This window comes from Anomalospiza imberbis, chromosome 26 (genome assembly GCF_031753505.1).
Source record: "Anomalospiza imberbis isolate Cuckoo-Finch-1a 21T00152 chromosome 26, ASM3175350v1, whole genome shotgun sequence".
Taxonomy (NCBI): domain Eukaryota; kingdom Metazoa; phylum Chordata; class Aves; order Passeriformes; family Viduidae; genus Anomalospiza; species Anomalospiza imberbis.
In genome coordinates, this window is record NC_089706.1 from 583,979 (window position 1) to 603,399 (window position 19,421).

General features: G+C 49.9%; 2 protein-coding genes across 2 annotated transcripts; both read right to left on the reverse strand.

Annotated features, from left to right (window-relative positions):
• Nucleotides 1-941: 941 nt before the first annotated feature.
• LOC137462848 (sodium/potassium/calcium exchanger 1-like) lies at nucleotides 942-2,155 on the reverse strand. The gene is made up of 2 exons (XM_068173649.1): nucleotides 1,698-2,155; nucleotides 942-948 (listed from the first exon to the last, which is right to left on the reverse strand). The coding sequence occupies exons 1-2, from the start codon at nucleotides 2,153-2,155 to the stop codon at nucleotides 942-944; spliced, it is 465 nt and encodes a 154-aa protein (XP_068029750.1).
• Nucleotides 2,156-3,149: 994 nt separating this feature from the next.
• Nucleotides 3,150-18,318, reverse strand: RAP1A (RAP1A, member of RAS oncogene family). The gene is made up of 8 exons (XM_068173434.1): nucleotides 18,250-18,318; nucleotides 14,911-14,989; nucleotides 11,786-11,854; nucleotides 10,969-11,025; nucleotides 9,899-10,039; nucleotides 7,256-7,399; nucleotides 4,798-4,913; nucleotides 3,150-3,874 (listed from the first exon to the last, which is right to left on the reverse strand). Exons 2-7 carry the CDS (start codon nucleotides 14,965-14,967, stop codon nucleotides 4,827-4,829), a joined length of 555 nt encoding a protein of 184 aa, XP_068029535.1. The 5' UTR covers nucleotides 14,968-14,989; nucleotides 18,250-18,318; the 3' UTR covers nucleotides 3,150-3,874; nucleotides 4,798-4,826.
• Between the last annotated feature and the right edge of the window lie 1,103 nt (nucleotides 18,319-19,421).

Here is a 19,421-nt window from a genome sequence, read left to right on the forward strand (position 1 = left end):
CCGTGCCCGCACAACAGGCTCCTTGTGTCCCCGAGCTGCCCCCGTGCCAGCGCCCGCCCGGGCCGGGCATCGCTGCTCGGGAAACGCCGCCGATGTCGGACCCCGGGCGGCTGCCGGGGCCCGCGCCGGGTCCCCGGGCTCGTCCGAGCCACCCCCGAGCCCCGGGACAGCCGGGCTCGAGTCCAGAGCTGGCAGGGCCGAGCCAGGACCGGGCTGCACTTCCAGCTCTGCTCCCCTCTTGCCCAAAATGTGACACATGATCTCAGCTTCCTCTGGTGCTGCTCCCTCTGAAGAGCATCCCGCTGGAGCCGGGGCACAGAGGATCCAGAACGTGGATAATGGGCTCTCTCAGCACAGGAGGAACGAGCAGAGTTGTCTCGTGTGCAGCTTCCTGCAAAGGGAGAAAAAAGGGCTGGTTTCAGTCCTGGACAGTACAAACAGTGTTTCCCCATTTCCCTGGAATGAGGAGAGCTCAGGAGCAGCCACAGGGGCAGAGCTGTGCCAGGGCTGCTGGGAGGCTGCAGCATTGGCAATTAGCCCTGGCTGGGGGCTACTGAGCCCAGAGCCCCCCGCTCCTGCTCCTCTCCCTCCTCCTGCACAGGGTTTGTCTCCAAATCTGGGGAGTTTCCTTCCAGGAGGAAAGAGAGCTGTGGCTGAAAGCCAGAGCACTGACCAGCTGCTGCAGGGAAACCAGTGCCAGATCCCAGCCCCAGTCAGGAGGGTGGGAAGGATGTTCAGCCCCAGCCAGGAGGGCTAGCACATGCTGGTTATCCACCAAGAGGCACCTGGGCTCTGGAAAATCCAATTTCATTCCTCAGTGCCTGGTCCTGGCAAAATAAAGGAAATATTGATTAGTTTTGGTGATTTTGCAAAGGTTAATGGTGAATTTAACATGAATTTTCAAGTTTCTCTAGTGGCTGCGGGATGCAGGACCTCCCGCGTCAGCCACTGCAATGGCAGGAATGCAGCTCAGAGACAGCAGAACAAACCTGGATTTGAGCAACCCGGGAAGGTCTCCCTGTCACTTGTTTGGGTCAACATCACAACCTGCAATTAAAACTTCCAGTGGGGCAGGACGTGTGGGATCTTTTGATCCAACCCACACGGGAGGGGAAAACTGGACTTAAACAACCTTTAGAGAACACTGAAAACAGTCAGACAAAGCCAGGCTGGAAGTGTGAGAGCAGCACATTTGCAGAGACGGCCGGGGCTGTCTTTGGGGAATTCGTGCACAGCTCACAGAGGAGCTGGATGGCTCCAGGGGCTCCGGGGAAATTTTAAATGTGCGCCTTTGCTCTCAGCAAAACGTTACTGTGCTCGGCTGGGTTCTGGTCAAAAGCAGAAGCCTGGGACTTCTGGGAAGTTTTTATTTCCCCGTTTCTTTAGGACATTCTGCAGTGAAGTCGTTTTTAACCCACTGAGACATTAACCACCAAGTGCTTCAGGACATTTCTGTCTGACACGGCTCAAGCTGTCCCAGAGCAGAACTGGAGCTATTGTGCTAAAATCCATTAAAGAAGAACTTTTTTTTTTTTTTTTTTTTTTTTTTTTTTTTTTTTTTTTTTTAATCCAGCGAGAAAACGAGCGCCTTGTGGGAGGCAGGGGGAGAGGAGAGGGGTGGGAAGGCTGCAAACATCCCGAATTAGAGCGATGGCAGTGGAGCCTTCCCCAGCCCTGCGCCTCTCCCACACTCCCACCTAGCGGCAGCCTCGGCTCGGGAGCGCTCCCGGCCCTCGTCCTCATCCTCATCCTCATCCTCGTCCTCATCCTCACCCTCGTCCTCATCCTCACCCTCATCCTCATCCTCGTCCTCATCCTCGTCCTCGTCCTCACCCTCATCCTCGTCCTCATCCTCACCCTCATCCTCGTCCTCATCCTCACCCTCGTCCTCATCCTCACCCTCATCCTCGTCCTCATCCTCACCCTCGTCCTCATCCTCACCCTCATCCTCATCCTCGTCCTCATCCTCGTCCTCGTCCTCACCCTCATCCTCGTCCTCATCCTCACCCTCATCCTCGTCCTCATCCTCACCCTCGTCCTCATCCTCACCCTCATCCTCGTCCTCATCCTCGTCCTCATCCTCACCCTCATCCTCATCCTCGTCCTCATCCTCACCCTCATCCTCGTCCTCATCCTCGTCCTCACCCAGCCCCATGTGCACCCCAGTCACCGCTCACTCTGCGCCCCAGTTTATACAAGAGACGTCCAGCGATCACCACATTCATTGAAATGACTTTATTGCTAAAATATTTTTACATTTTGTAAAGATAACCAACCTGCCAGCACCGTGCTTCTGCTCCTCCCGCAAGAGGAGGCAGAGGTGGCTCGAAGCCCAGCAGCTGAAGCAGCTGTGCTTGTCCTAGTGCTCGTCAGGAGGCAGATGTTGTCACATCATCCAGATGTTTCATCCAGTCCTGTTTGGGCTGCATTTAGAAACTGGGCTCTCTGTAATTCCCCAGCTGCATCAGGAACAGTTTCAGAAAAACCTTTTTGCAGAAACTGCTCCTCCAGCTTTCCAATGAACTCTGCAGCGGCCGCAGGAACATCTGTCCTCCCTCATTTCCATCGGCACCAGCAGGACCAGGCCTGTGCTGAGCTCTCTCCACTCTGAGACACATTTCACATTTCTGCTCCCTCCTGCAGGGGGGCAGGAGCAGTCCTGCAGCCCCGGGGGCTCCAGCAGGTCCCGAGGAGGGGCTGGGGTCCTGGGGGCTCTGACCTGCACACACACAGGAGGATGCAGCACCCACGGACCCCGCTCCTTGAAACTTTATCAACAGCAGGGATTCGAGAAACACAAGGAACAAACCCAAAACACAACAGAAAAACCCTTCAGCTGAGCAGGGACCACCAGCCAAAAGTGGGCTTGAAAGAGAGGATCATCCTCCCAGGCAGACAGAGCGTGGAATGAAACCAAACTTGTGCACAGCAAAGTACTGTACAGAGGAAATACCTGCAGCAATACAATCTTTAGAAGGCCAAGAGAAAACACAAGAGTTGCCTGCTGTCCTTGGGAGGGGTACATTAAATACAGCACGGGGTGGGGGCACCTCAACAAAAGCCCTGATCCACCAGGATGGGAGAGGAACTCACAGAACACGGAGCAAACCCAAAGGCTGGAATCCGTAACAAAAACACAGAAACAAAAATGAAAATGTACTAAAATTTAATCATTCATAAAAGCTGTAATTTAATCTGTGACAGTAAAACACAAGAAGCAATATTAGAGTTGGTTTAGTATATTATATATTTTTGCTTTTAAAGCCATAGAAATCAGTTATCCCAGTTTTTTTCCTATAAAAGACCCATTTTTCCAAAGCATTATGCACAAACATTTTTAATTAGAATACAACGGCAGAATGAAAATAATGATATTCCGTAACTTTTAAATATAAAATGAAGTCAATGACTCAAAAAGTTATTTGTTGCAGTGAGTTCAAAGGGAAATTTTGGATAATATATATCTATAGTTATAGATATAAAATATAACAGTGGAACATTTTTAGTGCTTGATGGGGAGAAATTATGATAAAATGGTCAATATGAATTTTAATTATAGTAGCAATCTCTAACATTTGAAATGCATCCATGCTCCTTGGGATAATCATATGCTAGAGTCAATTATATTTATTTTCACATTTGTTAATTGCTATTGCAAAGGAGGAGGAATATTGGCTTAAATTTCCAAGAGATATACACAGAGCAACTGCTTTTTCCAGGGACTGTGTGCAAACCATTTTTAAGATCTAAATTCTTCCTGTAGTACGTAAAAACCAGGAGAAGCTTCTTCCGATATGTTACTCATTTCCATAAGGTTTTGAAGTTGGGAATGCTGGCACTTTCCATTTAGGCAACAGTTCTTCATTCCTGCAATCTGGAGAAAGTAGAAGAAAATACAAATAAAGAGGAGGGAGGGACGTTTCTGGCTCTGCTGGTGACATCAGTGACCTCCAAGGCCTGAAAGCCAACAGCCCGTGCCCACAGGCAGCAGAAGAGCTCATTTTCCCAGAGCTCAGGGCTGTTCTGGGTGCAGAAAGCAGGAGGCTGTGGGAAGTGTAACTCTCCAAATGCTGTGTCTTATCGGGGCCAGAGCAGTGCCAGAAACTGCCAGGCTGCTGCGCTGCCCGATGCCAGCAGTGCCCAGGGCTCGGGCTCGTCTGCAGCGCTGCAGGACAGGGCAGCTGAGCTGCTCGGCCCGTCCTGCACGGCACAGGGCAGGGCTCTGCTGCCTCCCTGAACCCCTGAGCTGACAAAGGCAGGTGGCAGAGCTGGGCCAGCACCCAGCGCCCTTCTCTGCCCCAAATGGGGACACTGCTGTCCCAAACCTGGAGCTGCAGAGCTGCTGTTTCCTTCCAGGAGCATGACAGAGCAGCTGTGAGCACAGAGTTCCCAGCCAAGAGACACGGGAAGGTTATTTACAGCTGTGTCCACTCCTGGTGTGCTTTTTGGTTGGGTTTGGTTTTGGGTTTTTTATGTTTGTTTTGGTTTGTGTTGGGTTTTTTTTTATGGTGGGCAGCCTTTTATTTCTGTGCCACTGAACCCCCCGTCCCACCCACAGCAATTTGTAACTGTCCCCAGAGGTGCCAGCACGGGGACAGCAGTGGCACCAACAGCTGTCAGAGGATGGAAAGGAGGCACAGGCGAGCCCTGGTGGCTCAGAGCTCGGGGTCACAGGCACCCAGAGGAGTCACAAGGAAGCTCCTGCCCGGTCACACTCCAGGGCAGATGCAGAGGGAAGGGGCTCTGTCAGGAGCTGCCCTGCTCACCTGGCCCAGGTGGGATTCAGGCACCTCTTACCTGGCTCAGAGCTGCTGCGTGATGGGAGTCTAAAGCAGCAGACATGATTTCTTCTTAGGCTTCTTCTTTTCCACTGGTGTTTTTCTATTTATCTGTCTGACCAGGTCATAAAAGATCTGCAAATGAAAAAACACAAGCTGAAAAATCCAAGTGATAAAACACAAGCTGTCAAAACCGAGGCAGGCTGGGGAGCTGACAGCTCTTTCCTGGTGGCTGCAGTTATGTAAATTCAATTAAACTGCTTGAATTTATTAAATGTTTCTCAAGCAGCTGCTTATGGAAGAAGAAACCCAAAGCTCCCATCAGTGTGCAGAACGTAAGGGAGCTGGAAACTCAGTTTATCACCACCAAAGCCTTCAGAAGAGCAGGGCAGTGAAATGGCAGCAGTTTCCTTGCTTTGGAAAAGAGGGAGAAAACTCAGGATTAACAAAAGGATTTTAAGACAGGCACAATACCCTCAAGGGTCACCTCAGGTGTCAGTGGTGCCCTGGGCTGGGGTGTGAGCAGAGCCTGCCCCAGCAGCCCAGGGCACCCCCTGTCCCCTGGCAGTCCCTGAGCTCCAGGGACCCACAGGGCCCTCCTTCAGCTGCAGAGCTTTTGTGAGTGCTGCTGCTGGGAGTTGTTTTCCCAGCAAGACTCAACCCATTTATAGCAAAATGAGCTTTGCAAAAATGCTTGGAGCTGGGTCACAGCATTGAGGAGAAATATTTCAACCTTCAGAGGGCTCCACCCTTGTCCTTGTTTATTTTTTCCCCTTCCTGGAGTGGCTGACAGCTCACAAATTCTTGTTGATTCCAAAGAAATTCAGAAGACAAAGAAACAGTTTATAACACACTGTAACAACTGAAATTTAAGATTTTCCTTTCTCATAAGTTAGATTGTTTAGGTGCTAGTACTGACTGTGAGTACAGCCATCTGCAACAAGGTTTCAGGAATGCCACCATCCCTAAAAAGAGTCAGTGCGCTGCAAGAGCATCTCAGAGGTCACCAGAAGGTCAGCTGATTCACTCTGGATTAAAAGCTTATTATCTGAAAGGTTTGATTCACATTCAGCAAGTGCATGCAGGAATTTATCACTCTTTACCTAGATTTTAACAAATTCAGAAACTCCAAAAGCAGTGAGAAAGGAAGAATAAACCCCAAAAGAATGCAGATGCTTCCCCAGCCCAGGACAGACTCCCAGTGCACTGAGCTGCTTCATTCACAGCTTCTCTCTTTGATTTCCTCAGCTTTTGTACTTTTCACAACTAGGAAATATCAGCTGGCAGGAAACCAGAACATGAAGATCACAAGGAAGCCAGAAACTCCTCTTCCAGATAACCACACTCTTCTCGGTGCCGTGACCTCCCTGGAGGCTGCAGCCCTGGCAGGGAAAGGGGGAGAGCAGGATTCCCAGGTGAGGGATGAGGGGGACAGCAGGCTGTGCCCCCCAGGGCCCTTCCCAGGGGAGAGGCCCCCGTGCCTGACGAGGGTCAGAGTGCACCCCAAAGGGTGGAAATGCACAGCCCAGCCCTGCCACACTCCCTGGGGATCTGCTGATGCCTGAGCTGCTCCCTGCTTCATCACCAGCCTGGTTTCACTGCAGTCAGACACACAAACAAATCCCTGCTGGCAGCTCAGCTCTGCTGGCTCCTGAGCCCTGCGGCCAGGCTAATCCCAGCCACAGGAGCTGCACTTCAGGGGCCTGGGGCTCCCTCCCTTTCCCCCAGCCCATGCAGCACATCCTGCTGGCTGCCAGAGCAGCCCGGCCAGGCCAAGATCCTGCTGCTCCTGCTTATCACACACCCCCTAAACGGTCCCACTTATCTGCTGGCACCAGCCCAGCCCAGCTGCACGGGGTCACCTGAGCTTTTGTGCCTGGAAACTTGGCCTCTGGCACAGGCAGATAACTCCCAGCACAGAATAAAAACTCGGTGCCTGACGTGGAGCAACAACCCACGGCCCCAGGCAGCAGGAGGAGGCACCCCAGAGCAAAGGGGGGCTCAGTTAAACTCGGGGAACTGCTCAGGTCTGGGTTTGGGAATGGTTTTAGCAAGCTGGGGGCTTGCAGGGGGCTGTGATGAGGCATCTGCAGCCAGAAATGTAAATGTTTCTAAACCAACAGCACACAAGACAAGGAGCACAACGGGGCATCACCCACATCTGGAATGGCAGCAGTTACTGTGACAAAACATTCTCTCCAGATAAAGTTCATCTAAGCTAAGAGCCACCCAGCTCAGGACCCTCTGCTATTCACGGCCCCTGGGAGGGGCTGCAGAAACACCGACCTGGGAAGTCACCCTGCCCTGCAGAGAAAAGGGAGCACATCTCCTCGGAGCACACAGAGCACCTGAACACACTGCACGGCAGCCCTTCCCCAGGCTGGGAGTGCAGGGCCATCCTGGAGCCCCAGCTCACACACACGTGCTGCTTGGATGCCAGCTTCATGCTGGGAACACACGGAACAGGGGGCACTGACCTCGTTTACGTTGATTTTCGACTTTGCAGACGATTCTAGAAAGGCACAGTTACACCACTGTCGTGCTAAGTTCTGCCCCTGCTCTTTGCCCACGACTCGCTCTTCCTCCAGGTCACATTTATTGCCAACCAGAATCATGGGAACCTGCAGAGGAGCAAGCAGGAGGAGAGATCCATCAGCAAGTTCATCTTCAGAGAGCTCTGCACTGCTCTGGCACTCTGACTCAGGAGGGGGAAATGCAGCCTGGGAAATGCAGCGTGAAAAATGCAGCCTGGGAAATGCAGCCTGGGAAATGCAGCCTGGGAAATGCAGTGTAAAAAATGCAGCCTGGGAAATGCAGCATGGGAAATGCAGCCTGGGAAAAATGCAGCCTGGGAAATGCAGTGTAAAAAATGCAGCCTGGGAAATGCAGCCTGGGAAATGCAGCCTGGGAAATGCAGTGTGAAAAATGCAGCCTGGGGAATGCAGCATTAACTATGAAACCCAATAAAATCAGCAGACAATGATGAAGTGGCTCTGCCCCTCTCCAGAGTCTGTCACAGCTGTGGCCCTCCAAGATGTCCCAAACGGGTACAAAAGGTGTCCCAGGCCAGCCTGGACAGGGCTTGGAGCTCCCTGGGGCAGTGGGAGGTGTCCCTGCCCACAGATGAGCTTTGAGGACCCTTCCAACCCACACCTTCAACAAGGGAACAGACCCCAAAAGTCTCCTCCAGCAGCCCCGAGTGCCACGTCCAGGTGGCCCCTGCCCACCTGCAGGGTGCCAGGAGGGGCCCCAGGGGCTGCCCCAGCAGAGCCCAGGGCTGGGCACACACAGCGGCACCGTGCCACAGCCCAGCAGCATCTCCTGCTTCCCTCACAGCCAGGGTAGGCAGAAAAAACCCTCAAGAGCTGCAGATAAGGGTGGCCACCCGCTCCATTTCCTCAAACGTTTCATTCTTTGAGCAGAAACTGAGTCCTGTCCAGCAGGAAAATAAATCACTGCCCGCTTCATCTGGTAATTTCAAACACACTGGGTGTTTTTAATCTACTTCAGTGTTCATATCTGTGGTCCCTTCCTGACACAACTACACTCAAGATTAATTTTTCTCTTTAAAACTCCCAGCCATACCCATTAGAGAATGATCATATTTTTATTTTTGAGACATAAATTTTCCTTATTACATCAGGAACCTGAAGTCACAGTACAGATGAAGCAAATGCAAAAAAAGCTCATTTGAAATCAGATCTACAGGATATTTACAACTCAATCAGCTTAGACAGAGTTGCAAATATCCTGCTCTTTACAGTTTTCTAGAGAGTTCAGAGAAGATTTCTCATAGTGAAACATGAAAATGTGTTATGAACATGCAAAATACTGAAGTGTATGAAGATGTGGAATAATAGGGCAAAAGGTGATACTGAGATGAGTAAGCAGTACAGGTTTGAAAGACATGAGACTGTGTAAAGATTATTTCAGAAGGTATTAATGGTTTATCCAAAAATGGAATTTGGTGAGCAACTGCCTTTGATCACTTACTGTGAGGTGTAGCAGAGTGGAATTTAAACTCTTCCAGATATAGATAATGTAATGATTTATGTATTGGGACTTTAGACATGCTCTGGTATGAAAGAAAGGAGCACATTTCCTAACTCAGCAAAACGCAGCTTAAACGTTCAAAGGGTTCTCAAGCTTGGATTCAACGGGTAACACAAAAGCCAATAAATGCATCTGAACACTGCCGTCAGCTCCTGAAGCCCAAAGGAGAGCAGCAGTGGCTGCTGAGGGATGAACCTGCCCGGCTTAGGGCACGAGTTCCCGCTGTGAGCTCCCAGCACAGGGTCCTGCCAGCAGGGATTCACCCTGCAGTAATCCCTGCCCCAAGGAAAAGCAGCTCTGCAGAAACAGAGCTCAGCTGTCAAAGCAAGGAGGGCCCAGGGCCACTGCAGCCAGGGAAGCAGCCCAGGACCACGATGCAGGGGACGCAGCTGCCCTTGCCTGAGCCTGGCCCATCTTCTGTCACACACCAAACTCCCCACAGCTGTCGGTCCTTCCTTTAAAAAGGGATCTAAACAACCAAACACCGGCCCAAGACTCTGTCAGGGCCTTGATGGTTTTGTTCCTGCCACTGTGTGAGCTCCTTGGGTGACAGGTTCTGCTGAGTGTTGAGAAGCTGCTCCAGGGCTGCAGAGAATTCCCAGCAGAGCCCTGGAAATGCCACAGCTTTGAACTTCCACTGCCCCTTCACAGCTCTGGAGTAACCCCTGCCAGTCTCCAGGGCCAGGCAGCTACTGAGAACATCCTTACTGTTATTTCTCCCTAACTCTGAGGGAAATAAAGCACAGCTAAAGCACAGAGAAAGAGGAAACGCAAAGCCTGGAAAGGAGTTTAAAGGAGAAAAAGTTCAGTAACGTTGCTTTCAATCAACTGCCAGCATTTCAAAAGACTGTGGCTTCCAGGACATGGGAAAATCTGGTTTTGTGATGCCCCTTAGCAGGTGCTGTGCCTCAAACAACACCACTGAAAACTACACTGAAAACTTACTCAACACTACCCAAGGATATTTTCTGAAAGAAGTTTTGTATGTAAACATACAGGCTGTAGTGGTTTTGAGAGCAAAGCTTCTTAACCGTTTGCAGAAATAAACCCAAACCCATTCTACTCACATCTTCAGTGTCCTTGACCCGTAGGATCTGCTCCCGCAGGTCCTGCAGGTCGTTAAACGTGGACTGTGCTGTTATAGAATATACTAGTGCAAACCCCTGCCCGTTCTTCATGTACAGATCCCTCATGGCTGTGAATTGCTCCTGCAAGCAAAAATTTTTTAAAGTAATTAGCTGGAGAATGCAGCTAATGAACAGTTCCAAAGGAATACTCTTATTGTACTGGAGACAAGAATGCAGTGCCATGCAGCATGGATTTACATATTTACCCCTCACAGAAACCCACTGAAGCGTGGAAATTGAATAAAAGCATTAACACTCCCTCTCCCTTTGGTGTTTTTACCCCTTAATAAAGGGCTTCTTGAGAAAATGGGGAAAAGATGAAGAGCAGCAATAAACCATCTCTGCAGACAGACTGAAATGCCAGAGAAGGCTGGACAATGCCAGCTCGGAGCTGCCTCTGTCCCAGCAGGGCCAGGACTTCTTCCAGACCCACACAGCAGCAATTCCTGCCCTTGCTGGTGAGAATCTCCAGGGCTTTCTCACTAAAACCAACTTGCAGGGAGCACCAGGTGCCTGGGATGTGCTGCCACCCCCACAGGGTTTGTCTGTTCGGGGCCAGGGCTGTGCCAGCTGCAGGTGACACCGGGAGGGACAGCAGGAGCGTCCCCCAGCAGCAGGGCAGCGCCCGGGAGGTGCCAGGGCCAGCTCTGCTGAGGAACTCCTCCCCACACAGCTGTGGCACCTGCTGGGGAGCAGCCCCTGTGCCTGGCACTGCCTGCAGGCTGTGGCCTTGCATGCTGGCCACTTGCAAAGTTCATGTTTAAAATCCTCCCAGAGCACCGTGCTGATATGGGGGAGGGCACAGGAGGCACCAGCCCCTGTGTCCCAGCACTGGGGCACCAGCTGGGGACAGAGCTCACCAGGCCCCTGGCACTCACCTCACTGGGTTTGGTTCTTTAACAAAACCCTTCATGTAAACTACTGCAGCTGATTTATTGCCTCTGCTTGGGCAGGATCACCACTCCTAACGAGGGAACTGCACAGCAATTAGATAAAGAAATGCCACTTACTGTCCCTGCTGTATCGAGGATCTCCAGCATACACTGCTGACAGTCTACTTCCACTTGCTGGGGAAAAAGGGAACAAACAGCTCAGGATAAACTGTCTGCAATGGGCCAGGCAAGAGGAATCTCAGCTCAGCCTGCACCCCTGCACAAAGGGCTCTTAGCAGAGCAGCACCTGCACTTCCCAGGGCTGAGCAGCACTGCTGTTAGAGGATTAATTCCGCCCCAAGCCAGGCATTTGGGTCAGCTCACATGCTCCACGACTCCCTTCATTAGCAAGGCTTAAATGAGCAGCTCACTGTAAACATCTCAACTTAAGTGAGATTGTAAATATCTCGGCTTAATCCACTCTTACAAATCAAAGCACCTTAAAACTTTAATTTTTCTTTGCTGCCCAGAGAGAAGGGAATAAGGAAGAGAAGAAAATGCAAAATATTTCAGGATCCTCACAGTGAGACTTTGCAAATCTTCTACTCACTGAGAAAAGTCTTGGATCTAACGAGGGTAATTCCAGGAAAGTCAAGTAAATTTAACAGCAGAACTCATACCACAATTTAATTTAATTATCACAGGCACAAATGTCACAAGTTTTTAGTGTATGTTTTGGTGCCTTTAATGCTGGTGACATTTCTGCTAATCCGTGAAACAAAGGCTCCCTTGACATCACCCAGGGAAGAAAGCAGCTCTGTGCCTGGGATTACGTAACAGCTCAGGGACCCTGCAAGGACTTCTGCTCAGCAACTCCAGCCCTGCACCCAGAACAGCCCCGAGAACTCTGTGCTCTCTGGGAGACTTGAAAGAGATAAAAACGACAGTGCTTTACCTTTCTGTATGAATCTTCTATTGTTGGGTCATATTTTTCAACAAAAATTCCCTGAACGAACTGTACAGTCTGGGGAGGAAGGGAAGAAAAACAGCCTAAGTGAGCTGAACACAACCAGAAACATTCACCAAGAAGCACTTTAGGAAAAAGTAACAACAGTAAATGTGCTGTTAAAAGTCAATAGTGGGGACCAGAGAAAAAGACATCAAATTTCAATTTTGACAATAAAATGTGTGGGTTTTCTGTTAAAATCACGTCATTCAAGCATGCTTTCAAAACTTTTTTGCATGATAACCGTTTGCTTGCTTATCTCAGAAAAGAGGATACCCTCAAAAATGCCTTTATCCACTGCCTGTGACTTCAGAAGGATAAAAATCACCAAATATAGAGGCCTTGAGATTTCAGCAGCAGCACAGGCAACCTGTGCACTGTGGAAATGCACATTTGAGTGCAAATCAGCAGAGAGCTGCCTGGGCTGCAGCCCCGGGACAGTGCAGAGCAGGAGTGCAGCCTGGAGAGCCTGCAGGCACTGCCTGGGCACAGGGCACTGGAGGAGGAGCCCTCACTCCATCCACAGGGGAAGGTTTCCTCCCCTGCACTTGCTCGCAGCAGATCTACTCCACATCTGAGTCCCAGGGCTGGGACCACCCCTGACAGCCCAGCTGTGTGCCCTGCCTTCTGCCAGGACAGAGCTTTCCTTCTCCTCTGGGAGGCAAAGCTCCTTTTCCCTTTTCACGCACAATAATCTGCAGTGAAACAGCACAGCAGTGTCTGAAGAGCTGCTGATATTTGTAAAACAAGGTGGTGTTCATTTGTGAGACTGAGAGCTGAGATCCCAGCACTTGATTTTGTCTCTTGGAAATCAACAAACACACCAAGTATCTTTTGCCAACTGAACCTTTCACAAGTTTTATACACAAATTCTGCAAATTTGTGAGGAAAGTCTGAGAAGCCACATCTACCTCATTCCAAAATCTTTCTGTATCACTAAATGAGTGCATCTTACACTGTAATGAATGACCTCTCTGCTTCTCCAGCGTCTTCCTGTCACACTGAGCAGCTGTCCCAGTGTGAGGAACAGGTCTCAGCAAAACCCTGAGAGTCAGACTCCCTGAAGGTGGATGACTGCTCCAGCAGCAGGAACCCCAGCAGGCAGAGCTGGAGGTCACAGGCTGTGCCTTAGGATGGTTGCTGTGTCTTTCAGCACGGTCAGGTTGGCACAGCTGCTCCCCAAGAGGCCAGAGAAGGCAGCTCTGTGCCAAAGGCTCACGCACGAGCACTGTCACATCTGTCCCCTCTGCTAGGGGAACTCTGTGAAGCAGCGTGTGACAATCTGACACGTAGCACTCCTGATCTCTGGTGGACTTCATCCTCATTTATTATTGGTGAAAAGAAAGGCCAAGGGAGAAGCTGCAAATCTGGGGGTGTTGTTGGGTTCTGTGGAGATCCAAGACTTTTAGAAGTTTCCCTCTGTTTGGGTTGTGCAGCCCAGCTTTAGTTTCCAGTTCTCTGAAAGGCTTTGCACCACTGGGCATCCTTGTAAATTGTGTCACCCACTGCCACTCCAGAAGAGTTTTAGCCTCAGAAATGGGATAAAACTGCTGTACAGGAAACAGAAGTTGCTGAACAACTGTGGCTTTATAACTGTGAAGGTTTTCTGCTACTCCATCACTGTTACCAGAAGCACCATCAGCACTGTGTTGGCACAGAAGAGTTAAAACAAGGAGGATCTGCAGTGAAACAACCCCATATTGTCATCTGCACCCAGTGCAGAGCTGGAAATGAACATCAGGCTCTTTGTTGCACAGGTCAGTTTGTACAGTTGGAAGAATGAAATTTAAAGTGACCCCCGTAGTATTTTAAATCCCACCTTGTGACCTCTCCTTGCTATTGTAAGTAAGTACACAGATTCTGTGAAAGCTAAATATTATCCACTCCTAGCTGCTAATTGGCAATTACTGCGTGCTCCTAGAAACATTATGGATCATTGCTGCCTATGAATTACCACATATGCTGACTTAGCACCCAGCCTGTCAAAAAGAATTTATTTTTTGTTTACCAGACTATTTGAGTATTTGCACTTCAGCTGTTGAAAAGGTCAGGGATGGTGCTGACTCAGACTTCACATCAGAGAAGGAAATTCAAGTATGTCAGATGCTGAGTAATTTTTATTTACAGCATACTACTGAGTGCCCCATTTCACCTAGTGAGTCTTTCAGTGTTACATAAGAAAATTAAGATAATGAGGGAAGTGCTGGTGGAAAAGGTAATACAGATTGCTTACACTGCTGTGGAAGAACAGAGCTTGTAAAACAATTACACCTTGTAAACACCTTGTAGTGATTAGGATGGGATTGCTGAAAGAGTGCATCAAATTTGATATACAACTGAATAATCTCTCCTGCTGTTCCCTGGGATTCTGCAGGTGATTTACCAGGATTATTACCTGGCTGGACCAGCAGAATAAACAGTGAGGCAGGACATGAAAGGCTGCTCAGCCATTATCACGCCTGTGACAGGGAACACTGCAGTTCCTTGTCGTAGATAACTCACACTTGACCAGTTCTTTGCCTCTCTGTTGGAGAGAGCTGCTTGACTGGTGAGTGATAAAGGGGTGACACAAGTCTCTCTCTCAGTGCTTTACTATCAACTCTGCTGTGTAAACATCTCCTTAGGAACAAGACAAGCACTTCAGGAGTGCAAAGTGCCATCAGCCTGCTCCTCCCTCTGCAGGGGCCGCAGATGATGCTCAGGGCCGCTGTTCTGAGCCCAGCTGCTCACCCAGGATGGAAAACACACAGCCCTCAAGGTGTGCAAGGCTGAACCCCCAGTCCTGTGATTGATTCCAGCCAGACTTCTGCTGTGCCACTGCTGGTTGGGCTTTTAACACTCGCAGATATTCAGCTGTGTGTGACACAGCACTCATGCAGGAAGCAGACATGACACGCTAATTACCAGCAATTAATCACCTCTCCTAAACCATGACACACCTCCTCAGCACTGTCCCAGTGGCTGGCACATATTACAAGTCACACAAACTCCCCAAAGCATCAGTAACCTGGTCTGCAGCGAGCCAGGCAGCTGGAGGGCTGGGTACGGGCTCCAGAGCTGCTTCCCAAACTCACCAGAGCGGACTTGCCCACACCTCCTGAACCAAGCACCACCAGCTTGTACTCACGCATGGTGTGGTCTGTTCAGAGAGCGACGACCTGCAGGGCAGGAGAAAAGGCAGCAGTTAAAGCCCAGAGCTGGGAACTGTCCTGAAAGCAGCAGCACCCCTGCACCCCATCCTGAGAGGCAGAACGCCTTTACCCACAGCCCTGGTTTCATTTTCCACCTGAACGCTCAGGCTGAGAGGGCTGCTCCAAGGGCCCCAGGGTACAGGAAACCAAAGCTGGGTCCTGGCAGTGCTTGGAGGAAGAGGATGGACACAGCAGGGGACAAACACAGAGGCTGTGCCGGGCACCACGACCTGCCACTGCCTGTCCTCTGCTTCCTCAGCATTCCATGGCACAAACCAGAGCACGGGACAAGAAAATTAGATCAGAAAGAAGCAAGTCAAGAGGTTTCCTTCTCCCCTCCACCCCCAGCAGGGAGGGATTTAGGTCAGTGTTTTCTCTCTGGAAAAGGTCAGGCCCAGCGCACGGCTGCCAAGGCAGAGCTCTCTGCTCGCCCAGCACAGACTCTGCCTTTTTATGGAAATCTTGCAACTCCCTCAAGTCACTACGCAGCAGCAGCAAACTTCTCCTTCTCCTCGAGATTCCCTGACAAATAAGGCAAATGACAGAGGCAGTGATAAACACTAGACAGAGTGTTTACAGAGCAGCCAGGCTGGGCTGCCCCGCTGCAGCAAACAATGAGCTCAGCACCAATCCCCCTTCCGCAGGGACGCGCTTCCTTCCCAAGTAAGGCTGCACACGCACACAGCAGGGCTGGGAGCCTGGGCAGCCTGCACGCCTCTCAGGCATTTCAAACTAACCTGCCACAGGATTTACGGGCTCCCTGGCTACAGCCTTGAAAATAACAACGTCTTCCAAGGAGTCTGACAGAGAAGTGCATCGGGAGCCTGTGAAGAACAGGGGCTGTATTTTTAGCTGTGCCATGTGGACAACCCCCTGACAATCTGTGTCTCAAGTTTATGTAATCATTAAATCGGGGCGGGCTCTCTTGCATCCTTTGGACTCCCAAGGAAAAGATGTCAGAGTCAAGAGGAGCCCCATGTGCTGCTGCTCACCCATCACCAGTCTGAGCTGAACTGGGACCAAGAGGGAGCTGGGACCCTCCCCAGACATCCCCCCTTAGCCCTCACCCTCAGCCACAGCCTGCTCCAGGGCTGAACCCAAGCATGGGTTTAAACAAAAACTCGAAAATCCCACGTGCAGCTGGAGAGAGACACAAATTTCTGTTTTAAACTAATTTTTAAGCCAGAATAACAGAAATAAAGGACTTGCCAGTGCTGAGGCTCTGCAGTCACACAGCCAAGCTGCCCTTCCCTCATCCAAGCCTTGGAGAGGGAGTGAGGCTCAAGCAACCAGTGCAGCCCTTCAATTTAAGCACCTGGAGGAGGTTTTTCTTCAACTCTTGAAGCCCTTGTGAGCTGCAGCTGCCTAGCTGCAAGTTGTGAAATCAAGTCAAACTGAAAGGGGTTTTCCAGAAAGTGTCTAAAAGCAGTGCAGGCAATGTCTGTGCACTCTAGGACATTGACAACAGTTCTGGCTAAATTCTGGGAACTGTAAGCTCTTCTGCTTGACCATTTCCCTGAGAAGTAACATTCACTTCCTTTCTTTCAAAAATCATGATTTTGAATGAGAAAGAGAGGGGAATTCCACTTAACAATGATTTTCCCCTTGATAACCCCTAGAAATTAAAAGCTGATGTATTTTTTATAAAGCATAAATGCAATTTATTGATCCAGTTTGTCTTCATTTCCCTACAGTCTCACAGTCAGTTCCACCAAAGAAAACCCAGAAAGCAATCAAACTAAGGGTTAAATTTAGCTGTGAACTATTTCACTTCTTATTTATAGTAGAAAATACTTGTGGGAAAGTTTAAGCTGGGAGCAGTACAAGACCAACTTCTCATTTCTTCTCTACAGTATTTGCTGATTTTTTTTTTTCAGGTGCAACAGGAAACCAAGATCCTGAAAGGCACGAGCCTTATTACTGTAAACCCCACATGCCTTAATTATCTTGTAGGTCTTTCACAAGTATGTTAATGTTATCTGTTTATACAACATGAATAGAGTGCTCAAGAAATTACTATGCTGCATCCCAGCCAACTTTTCATTTGGCAACTGTTGAAGCCCACCTAAATACAGTCAGACACAGCAGCATTCATTTCCATCCAGAGCTCTCTGTAGTAGAGTCACATGCTACGAAGACACGGCTCCACTTTCAAATGGAATTAAACTATGGGTGCTAAGTGTTCCTTTAGAGTCAGGAGTATGATCACTAAAGAGTGTAAAAAGAATTAACAGTAAATGTTGTGGAACTGGTCTCACTACTTCTGAATGCTGTAGTGCAAAAATAAAGCAAAAGCTGAGTGTGTCTCCTTGCTCCCTTTCGCCAGGCACGGCCCCTGAGCTCCAGCAGGACGAGCAGGGGCACAGAGCACCAGTCCACCCCCAGCACTGCCTGAGCTGCAGCTCCCTCTGCCACTCCACCACTCTCCAAACCACCTCCATCACCTACAGGGTAATAAATCATAGGGTTCTGGCATCTAGAATCACAAAAAAACTTTGCTTCTACACCAAACACCTGATCCACCAGAATCCACCTGTGCTCTGTATTCTTTAGGAGGAGCATCTCTCCTCTGCTGCTGCTGTCACCAACACTGCCCAGGAAGAGACAGAAATGGACATTCACCCATTCACAGCAGCAGCCCCCAGCTGCTCAGCTCCTTCCTGACAGAAAAGGGAAGGGCTCTGCCCGGGGAGCAGGCGGAGAGCTGAAAAAAGCTGCAGGATATTTGTGTCAATACCCAGAGGCAGCGCAGGCAGAAGGACCACGGGTGGGTGCAAGCGCAGCTGAAGCTCCAGCCTGCAATGTGGCTCCCACTCAGCTGCACCTCTGCTCAGCCAAGCCCTCCCTCGTGCACTCTCCAAACTGCACGAGTCATCCTCCCCCTCCTGCAACCCAGGGCTGAATCAGGCAGGAAGAAGCCAGACTCTGAGGGTATTTCCCAAGCAGCGGAAGGAGCAGGGCAGAGGCTGGGGGCGGCGGTGGGGACAGGGGCTGAGGCCCTTCAGGACAGAAACCTGATGCAAAAGTGAGCTTCTGTTTCTCAAGTTTCAGCAGCTCATCAAGAAGTTTATAATTTGGGTGGTGGGGAGAGAGAAGCATGAACCAAAAGAAGCAAACACAGCACAGAAAGAGAGTGAGTGTAGGAACTTCACTTATCAATTACCCACTCCAACATTCACAGAAATTTCATTTAAAATATGATGAGAACACTAAAAAACTCCTACCTTGGCATAAAAGATCTCTCATCAGTGTTAGCAGCTCTACTGAAGGTTCTTCCAGGCTCCCCACACGAACTGAAAAAAAGAAGAATTTAAAAAAGAGTTAACAGTTTTTCAGGTGTCAGCATTTGCAAAACATCTCTGTAGTGCTAAAGCCAAACCACCCTGTTCCTGTGGACTTCTCCTCCCTAGAATACTCCAAGGAAGACTTCACTTACAAAAGACAAACTCAAAATAACCATGTCTGAGGTTGCATCAAGTTCTACAACACCTACAAAGCACAATTATTTTAGGGAATCCAGCAGGTTTGTGGCTGGGGCTGGAACAAGATGAGCTTTAAGGTCCCTTCCAACCCAACCACTCTGGGGTTCTGTGACAGTTCTGGGGATCAGAACAACTCCCAGCAGCACCAGCCCCCTGCCCCAGGAACCCGCTGGCTCCTTGTCCAAGGGTTTGAGAAGCTCAACACTTCCAGCTCCCCAACCCTTTGATCAGTAACACGGAGCAGCAGCAGTGCTGATTCTTCAGACAGTAGCCACAGCATTGGCTACACCCTGCTGCTCTGACAGGCAAAGGGTCCTGTCTTTTAGAGGTTCAGCACTTCAACCTTTCTTTTCAAGGGATAAAAAAAGGAATCAATTGTTCCTCTGGAATCACAGGAAGTTTAAATGAAAGCCCAGTATACTGTTTTTTTGAAAATATTTCTTTTTAGCAGCTCTAGAGTCACCTTGGAGTCACAGAAATCAAAATTGTTTCAAAACAGATAATGGAAGCTCTCATAATCCTTGTCAAGTATTTTTCCAAGTATAAGAGAAAGTGAATCTAGAGGGCAGGCTTAGATGGGCTATTGGGAAGAAATCCTTCCCTGGGAAGGTGGGCAGGCCCTGGCACAGGGTGCCCAGAGCAGCTGGGGCTGCCCCTGGACCCCAGGCAGTGCCCAAGGCCAGGAGCAGCCTGGGCCAGTGGGAGGTGTCCCTGCCATGGCAGGGGGAGCACGGGAGAGGCTCTGAGGTCCCTTCCAACCCCAACCATTCTGGGATTTTCCATGAAGATGCTGCCAGTGCCAGCTCCAGCGCCGCACACAGCCCATGGCTCAGCAGCACCAGCTGCCTCTGCACCCAAAAAGCACAGCCCGAGTTTAAATGAGGGTGAGAGAAAAGGAACAGAAAGAAGCGA